Below are 9,456 nucleotides of genomic sequence, written 5' to 3' on the forward strand. Positions count from 1 at the left end.
AGCAAAAAGGAAAGTTTTAAGCCTAATCTTAAAAGTAGAGAGGGTGTCTGTCTCCCTGATCTGAATTGGGAGCTGGTTCCACAGGAGAGGAGCCTGAAAGCTGAAGGCTCTGCCTCCCATTCTACTCTTACAAACCCTAGGAACTACAAGTAAGCCTGCAGTCTGAGAGCGAAGCGCTCTATTGGGGTGATATGGTACTACGAGGTCCCTAAGATAAGATGGGACCTGATTATTCAAAACCTTATAAGTAAGAAGAAGAATTTTAAATTCTATTCTAGAATTAACAGGAAGCCAATGAAGAGAGGCCAATATGGGTGAGATATGCTCTCTCCTTCTAGTCCCCGTCAGTACTCTAGCTGCAGCATTTTGAATTAACTGAAGGCTTTTTAGGGAACTTTTAGGACAACCTGATAATAATGAATTACAATAGTCCAGCCTAGAGGAAATAAATGCATGAATTAGTTTTTCAGCATCACTCTGAGACAAGACCTTTCTGATTTTAGAGATATTGCGTAAATGCAAAAAAGCAGTCCTACATATTTGTTTAATATGCGCTTTGAATGACATATCCTGATCAAAAATGACTCCAAGATTTCTCACAGTATTACTAGAGGTCAGGGTAATGCCATCCAGAGTAAGGATCTGGTTAGACACCATGTTTCTAAGATTTGTGGGGCCAAGTACAATAACTTCAGTTTTATCTGAGTTTAAAAGCAGGAAATTAGAGGTCATCCATGTCTTTATGTCTGTAAGACAATCCTGCAGTTTAGCTAATTGGTGTGTGTCCTCTGGCTTCATGGAGAGATAAAGCTGGGTATCATCTGCGTAACAATGAAAATTTAAGCAATACCGTCTAATAATACTGCCTAAGGGAAGCATATATAAAGTGAATAAAATTGGTCCTAGCACAGAACCTTGTGGAACTCCATAATTAACTTTAGTCTGTGAAGAAGATTCCCCATTTACATGAACAAATTGTAATCTATTAGACAAATATGATTCAAACCACCGCAGCGCAGTGCCTTTAATACCTATGGCATGCTCTAATCTCTGTAATAAAATTTTATGGTCAACAGTATCAAAAGCAGCACTGAGGTCTAACAGAACAAGCACAGAGATGAGTCCACTGTCCGAGGCCATAAGAAGATCATTTGTAACCTTCACTAATGCTGTTTCTGTACTATGATGAATTCTAAAACCTGACTGAAACTCTTCAAATAGACCATTCCTCTGCAGATGATCAGTTAGCTGTTTTACAACTACCCTTTCAAGAATTTTGAGAGAAAAGGAAGGTTGGAGATTGGCCTATAATTAGCTAAGATAGCTGGGTCAAGTGATGGCTTTTTAAGTAATGGTTTAATTACTGCCACCTTAAAAGCCTGTGGTACATAGCCAACTAACAAAGATAGATTGATCATATTTAAGATCAAAGCATTAAATAATGGTAGGGCTTCCTTGAGCAGCCTGGTAGGAATGGGGTCTAATAAACATGTTGATGGTTTGGATGAAGTAACTAATGAAAATAACTCAGACAGAACAATCGGAGAGAAAGAGTCTAACCAAATACCGGCATCACTGAAAGCAGCCAAAGATAACGATACGTCTTTGGGATGGTTATGAGTAATTTTTTCTCTAATAGTTAAAATTTTGTTAGCAAAGAAAGTCATGAAGTCATTACTAGTTAAAGTTAATGGAATACTCAGCTCAATAGAGCTCTGACTCTTTGTCAGCCTGGCTACAGTGCTGAAAAGAAACCTGGGGTTGTTCTTATTTTCTTCAATTAGTGATGAGTAGAAAGATGTCCTAGCTTTACGGAGGGCTTTTTTATAGAGCAACAGACTCTTTTTCCAGGCTAAGTGAAGATCTTCTAAATTAGTGAGACGCCATTTCCTCTCCAACTTACGGGTTATCTGCTTTAAGCTACGAGTTTGTGAGTTATACCACGGAGTCAGACACTTCTGATTTAAAGCTCTCTTTTTCAGAGGAGCTACAGCATCCAAAGTTGTCTTCAATGAGGATGTAAAACTATTGACGAGATACTCTATCTCCCTTACAGAGTTTAGGTAGCTACTCTGCACTGTGTTGTTATATGGCATTAGAGAACATAAAGAAGGAATCATATCCTTAAACCTAGTTACAGCGCTTTCTGAAAGACTTCTAGTGTAATGAAACTTATTCCCTACTGCTGGGTAGTCCATCAGAGTAAATGTAAATGTTTTTAAGAAATGATCAGACAGAAGGGAGTTTTCAGGGAATACTGTTAAGTCTTCTATTTCCATACCATAAGTCAGAACAAGATCTAAGATATGATTAAAGTGGTGGGTGGACTCATTTACTTTTTGAGCAAAGCCAATAGAGTCTAATAATAGATTAAATGCAGTGTTGAGGCTGTCATTCTCAGCATCTGTGTGGATGTTAAAATCGCCCACTATAATTATCTTATCTGAGCTAAGCACTAAGTCAGACAAAAGGTCTGAAAATTCACAGAGAAACTCACAGTAACGACCAGGTGGACGATAGATAATAACAAATAAAACTGGTTTTTGGGACTTCCAATTTGGATGGACAAGACTAAGAGACAAGCTTTCAAATGAATTAAAGCTCTGTCTGGGTTTTTGATTAATTAATAAGCTGGAATGGAAGATTGCTGCTAATCCTCCTCCTCGGCCCGTGCTACGAGCATTCTGACAGTTAGTGTGACTCGGGGGTGTTGACTCATTTAAACTAACATATTCATCCTGCTGTAACCAGGTTTCTGTTAGGCAGAGTAAATCAATATGTTGATCAATTATTATATCATTTACCAACAGGGACTTAGAAGAGAGAGACCTAATGTTTAATAGACCACATTTAACTGTTTTAGTCTGTGGTGCAGTTGAAGGTGCTATATTATTTTTTCTTTTTGAATTTTTATGCTTAAATAGATTTTTGCTGGTTATTGGTGGTCTGGGAGCAGGCACCGTCTCTACGGGGATGGGGTAATGAGGGGATGGCAGGGGGAGAGAAGCTGCAGAGAGGTGTGTAAGACTACAACTCTGCTTCCTGGTCCCAACCCTGGATGGTCACGGTTTGGAGGATTTAAGAAAATTGGCCAGATTTCTAGAAATGAGAGCTGCTCCATCCAAAGTGGGATGGATGCCGTCTGTCCTAACAAGACCAGGTTACTAAAGGCCCAGTCACACGGCACTTAACGAAGGGTGACGAAGACCTGACGAAACAAGAAATCTGGACCTTCGTTGACTGTCGTTGGCATCATTTAACCTTCGCGCAGCCTCGTTCCTGCAGCGGGCGCTTCGTCAGGATTTTTAAACTGTTGAAAATTTTGAACAAAGGGCAACGAAAACCTCAATTCGTCTGTGTCTCGTTTTGCTGTCGTTCTTCACGTTTTTTAAGCGTTTGTGTAGTTTTTGTAGCGTTATTGTTTAATTTGACTTCGTTGGAGCAACTGAACGTTTTCACACAGTGCAGAAGCCGGTTTGTGAGCGCTGAGGCTGCTGCTGCGTTCATGCACATCGGAAATTACAGGGCAAACTCAGCCTGCTTGCTTGGATTTTTTTTTATCTGTGTGGGGGGGCAGCTTCAATGGGCTCAGGCACCTTACATAGAACAGAATTAATCTTTTGTGTGGATATAATTATTTTGCCACAAGCAACTGTTGAATTTGAAACAACAAAAAAGTTGTGTAATTTCCGATGGTACTTGAATGCAGCATCAGCGGCAGCAGCAGCTCCTCCGTGCGCTTATTATTTTGTATTAAATATAACAATCTGAGTGTAGGAATGATAATCCAGTCCTTCTGTACATGTGGCAACAGGTAGATGAATCAAAATGAAGGAAGAATTCACGTTGTGGATCAGTGATCAGCTGGTGGAAATAACCGCACGTGAGTCAATGCGCGCGTTCACACACTGATTAATTTACTGCTCTGACATATTCAATCATCTTTACACTTATATTGATATTTACTCTCCCTTTTGACAGTTTTCTGTTATAAATCAATATATATGGCTTAGAACATAATACAGTGATACAGCAGTGACCACGGTGCACTTTTTTTCTTTTTTTTTAATTGGAGGAAGACGGAGCGCGCAGCGTGTCAACAGACAGTGTGGGTTCTGATGATGATGGAGATGATCCCTCTTTTGTTCTGGACGAGGAACCAGAGCAGGTGGTCCACCGACGTGCACACAGATCTCCACAGATTCTTTTTGCAGTTTCTCCAGGACTCAAGCGCTATGAGCTCTGTCCCAGTGCCGAGTCCTGGAACGCAGAGATGCAGACACACACTGCTCCAGCTGTGGCTCCAGGCGCGTTTCGTCGAGATTGTGAGCTTCGGTTTTGTTAATTTCCTCTTTCGTCCCTTTTGCGCTCTTGCTTCGCGGACTGTTCAGTGATAAAAGCTCTTTCGTCCACCTTTACTCAACGAACTGTGACGTTTTTTACTTTTTCCCTTCGTTCAGGAATCGTTGTGTGCCGTGTGACTGGGCCATTAGTCCACATCATCTTGTGAATTTGTGTAAACAAGCATGGTCTCAAACATATAATAGCAGAAATAATTGTGTGCAACATTTTATACAGTACATCAATTTTTTGTGGAATTTGCAGGTGATCTGTTTGGTCCCCATTCCTGTGCTCTTGTGCCTGCTAATCCGACTGAATGCATAAGATGATGTACAGTCAGAAGAGTATCCCTCCGGAGGAAGAGGAGGGATACTCTGAGCTTAGTCATCTTCCTCCTCTTGCTCCTCTGCAGTGTCTAGAAGCAGGCTGTGCTTCAGGCAGGTGTGGAGGTAGTTCACCACTGTCCGTTGGAAGTGCTGGATGCTCCGCGGCTCTCTCAAGACGTGGCCCTCATCGGGGTACAGCTGCAGGGAGTAATTGGCTTCCACCTTCACCAGTCGACTCAGGAGTTCAGCGCTGTGCTGGAAGTGCACCCGCGCTTTGGTAAAAAAAAAAGAAGACACATCATATTTAAAGCATGTCAAATCAAATCTGGGAGCATGCGCTGGTGTCACGTGTTGCTACATCTATGACACCAAGAAACAACATTGGATCCTGGATGGCAATCACTGAGGCAGACAAGCAGTGAAAGTGAAGCATGGTCCTCAACACTGAGGCACCTGTGTGCTGGATCATGTACAGAGAATCATGCAACATGGCTAAAATGTTGGAGCTGATATTCGCCACAATACAAGCACTAATTCTTATCTGAGTCTCCCTGAGTAAAGTCTACTCATTTGACACAGAGTCAATTGAGTGGTACACAAGCACCCTCCGAAGAGAGCTGGTACCAAAGGAATCCAGTCGTCGCCTTAGGTCACTGGTTAGCGTCCAAGTCTCTCAAGCAAACAGTAAGACAGGAAGCACCAGGATCCGAAAGACTGCTTTCTCAGTAATACAGTAATATGTAGCACAGGGTTCTGTGCTACATCAAACACTGCACAGACACTGTCACAGTGAACAAATATATCCAGGTCTACCCCAACCAGAAGCCCTGGATGACAAGGAGGGTCCAGTGGCTGCTGAAGGAGAGGAACACTGCCTGGAGGTCCGGCAATAGAGACCTCTACAGCACGGCCTGAGCCAACCTGAAGAGGGGAATCAGGGAGGCCAAGGTGGACTATAGGAGGAGGATAGAGGACCACCTGAGTAGCAACAACATCACGCAGGTGTGGCAAGGTTTTCAACATCTAACCAACTACAGGGCCAACCTTGGAGCTGCCCTCTCACCACACTGGAAGAGCTACACAGTGACTGTTGTGTCAAAAAAGCCAAGAACATTATCAAGGACACACACCATCCAGGTCACTCCCTGTTTGAATTGTTACCATCAGGAAGAAGGTACAGGTCACTGAATGTAAGGACAAACAGACTCAAACACAGCTTTTATCCATCTGCAATAACTATCCTCAGTGCCATTAGAGGATAGTAACAGTGTGACCGCGCCAACTATGTATGTGGAGGTGTGTGTGGTGTGAATGGAAGTATTTATGTATGCATGTATGTGTGTATGTATGTATTATGTATGTATGCATGTGAACTAGTAATTTGTTTAAATTGTTTATATATATTTATATACATATGAATGTTGCACTGACTGGAGAGCACTTTAAATTTTGTTGTACATATGACAATGACAATAAAGACCTATTCCTATTCCTAATATTTGTATACTAGTGTACGTGACTTTTGCTACAGAACTGTAGCAAAAGTCACGTGTAAGAACACATCCAATCGAGTGGCCCGATTTTCACAGACACACAGATACACACATGCAGATTTTTTTTTTTTACGCATTTGTGGATCTGTTTACACACAAGTAAGTAAGTCCCTTCGGCTGCTCCCTTGTTTGCACTCAGGGTCGCCACAGCAAATCCAAGGTGGGTCTGCATGTTGAATTGGCACAAGTTTTACGCCGGATGCCCTTCCTGACGCAACTCCACATTACATGGAGAAATGTGGCAGGGGTTGGATTTGAACCTGGAACCTTCTGCACTGAAACCAAGTGTTGTGTGGGCCGCTGAAGAGGAGGTACTGCTGGCCCAACACCACCAGATGGCGCCCTGCTTGAAGTGCGGCTTCAAGCACGAGAGGGCGTCATAGCAACCGGGAGTGACAGCTGTTACTCGTCATCAGCATCAGCTGTCACTCATCCACATCATCACCACCACCTTAAAGGCCAGACTGCAACTCCACCTCCCCGCCGAGAAATCAACTACCAATCAGGTAATTCTCTGCTAAACCTTAATTCAAGTATTAGTCTGATCTCTTTTTGCAGCCGTTTTCCTGGGACGGATACCCTGTCTGCGGAGTTGGCGTTTGGTGTGGACTGCGACGGCTTCGCCTCACACCCCACCCAGATAAGTGGTTATCTCAGGAGCTGCACGAGTGTGGGATTGGAGGTGGAGGTTCTCCCTCCTTACTGAATACAGACTGTGGGATTACTGAGTGTGCGACCTCACACTCATCAGGACTGTCTCTGTTCTCTGCCAGCAGTACCGGGTCTGACTGCTGAAGACAGCGGCCACCTGGGGTGCAGGGCTTGGCGGCTCCGGTGTTCTTCAGCTCCGTTGGCAGTGGAAGCTGTGTGGGATCGGCTCTTCTCTCGCCAGGCGTCTTCTATCGTCGAGCCTGCCCACACGTCACCTGGTGTATGATTGACAGTCACTATATTGTTATTGTCTGTACGTCGTTGTGCGATTCACAACATTAAATTGTTACTTTTGGCTTATCCATTGTCCGTTCATTTACGCCCCCTGTTGTGGGTCCGTGTCACGACACTTTCACAACAGGATTTCTCGGCCAGCGTCATGGATCCTGAGGGGCGTCAACCATCGCTTGAACAGCCAATGGAAGAGCGAGGTGCACAGGCGCCAGCAGGAGGCGTGTTGGGTGAGCTGCAGCACATCTTAACCACCTTTACTGCTCGGTTGGACTTAGTTACCGAGCAGAGCAGTGTTCTCAATCGTAGGATGGAGGCTCTCACCGCCCACGTGGAAGCGCATGCTCAGGGCGCTGCTGCAGCACCTCCTCCTGCTGACCGTGTCCCAGAAACAGACATTCCGCTGGTCGTTCAACGAACCCCCCCACCTTCCCCTGAAGCATACATAAGCCCTCCGGAGCCGTACGGAGGCTGTGTGGAGACGTGCGCGGACTTCTTGATGCAGTGCTCGCTCGTCTTTTCACAGCGTCCCGTCATGTACGCAGCAGACGCTAGCCGGGTGGCTTATGTGATCAATTTGCTTCGAGGAGAGGCACGCGCTTGGGCTACGGCGCTAACGGTTTACACTGAGTTTGTGAGGGAGTTCCGACAGGTGTTCGACCACCCTCATAGAGGCGAGACCGCTTCAAGTGTGCTGCTGTCGATACGGCAGGGGCGTCGGAGCGCAGCGAAGTATGCAGTCGACTTCCGCATCGCGGCAGCGCGAGCCAGCTGGAATGCTGTTGCGCTCCGCGCCGCCTTTGTAAATGGACTGTCTCTGGTCCTTAAGGAGCACCTGGTGGCGAAGGACGAGCCGCGGGATTTAGATGGGCTTATCGACCTGGTTATACGGTTAGACAACCGATTAACAGAACACCGACGGGAGCGAGACGAAGGGCGTGGTCAGGCACAAGCCGTCCCTCTTCCTCCCGGGTCCGAAAGGAAGCCGACTTCACCACGCTCCGCTGCCAGGGCTGTCCACGTGACGACAGCTCCCCCTGCTGACGTTGCTAGGGAAACGAGCAGGGCCAAAAAAACGATCAGATCAGAGACAAAGGAGGCTGATCCGTGGAGAGTGTTTTCTCTGCAGCTCTACCGAGCACACACAGAGAGAATGCCCCAAACGGTCAAAACAGCAGCACTCGTCCTTAGAGACTGGGCTAAGGGTGGGTCATAACACGCACGCGGGGGAACCCCGAAAATCAGCACGAATCCCAGTCACAATCCTTTGTGAGGATTTAACCCTTCACGCCCCAGCACTTATAGACACGGGGTCAGAAGGGAATCTGCTGGACAGCAGATGGGCAAAGGAAGTAGGGCTCCCTCTGGTGGCTCTGCCTTCCCCTGTGAAGGTACGAGCACTAGATGGCACTCTTCTTCCATTAATCACACACCAGACACAGCCAGTGACTTTGGTGGTGTCTGGGAATCACAGGGAGGAGATAGTGTTTTTTGTAACACCTTCTACCTCCCGAGTGATTTTGGGTTTTCCATGGGTGTTGAAACACAATCCCCGGATTGATTGGCCGTCTGGGGTTGTGAGCAGTGGAGCGAAACCTGCCACCGGGAGTGTTTAGGATCCTCGGTTCCACCCAGTGAGATAGCTAAGGAGGAGGTCAAAGTCCCGCCCAATCAGACGGCGGTGCCATGTGAGTACCACGATCTTGCTGACGTCTTCAGCAAAGATCTGGCACTCGCCCTTCCCCCACACCGACTGTACGATTGTGCCATCGATTTGATTCCGGGCGCTGAGTACCCGTCCAGCAGGCTGTACAACCTCTCACGTCTGGAACGCGAATCAATGGAGACCTACATCCGGGACTCGTTAGCTGCCGGGCTGATCCGGAACTCCACCTCCCCGATGGGTGCTGGTTTCTTTTTTGTGGGTAAAAAGGACGGCGGGCTCCGTCCATGCATCGATTACAGAGGGCTGAACGAGATCACGGTTCGCAACCGATACCCGTTACCTCTGTTGGATTCGGTGTTCACGCCCCTGCATGGAGCCCAAATATTCACCAAACTCGATCTTAGGAATGCGTACCACCTGGTTCGGATCCGGAAGGGAGACGAGTGGAAGATGGCATTTAACACCCCCTTAGGTCACTTTGAGTACCTGGTCATGCCGTTCGGCCTCACAAACGCCCCTGCGATGTTCCAAGCTTTGGTTAATGACATCTTGCGGGACTCCCTGCACCGGTTTGTCTTCGTGTATCTAGACGACATCCTCATCTTTTCTCCGGACCCTGAGACTCATG

General features: G+C 46.3%; 1 protein-coding gene across 1 annotated transcript in view; it reads right to left on the reverse strand.

Moving 5' to 3' along the window:
* Window positions 1–4,586: 4,586 nt before the first annotated feature.
* LOC117513115 (inactive dipeptidyl peptidase 10) overlaps window positions 4,587–9,456 on the reverse strand; it is a 108,032-nt gene continuing 103,162 nt past the window's right edge. Inside the window, exon 12 of the mRNA XM_034173452.1 lies at window positions 4,587–4,939. Coding sequence (XP_034029343.1) covers window positions 4,722–4,939 — 218 coding nt within the window. The 3' untranslated portion in view covers window positions 4,587–4,721. The remainder of the gene's footprint in view (window positions 4,940–9,456) is intronic.

The sequence above is a fragment of the Thalassophryne amazonica genome, chromosome 6, assembly GCF_902500255.1.
Source record: "Thalassophryne amazonica chromosome 6, fThaAma1.1, whole genome shotgun sequence".
NCBI lineage: Eukaryota > Metazoa > Chordata > Actinopteri > Batrachoidiformes > Batrachoididae > Thalassophryne > Thalassophryne amazonica.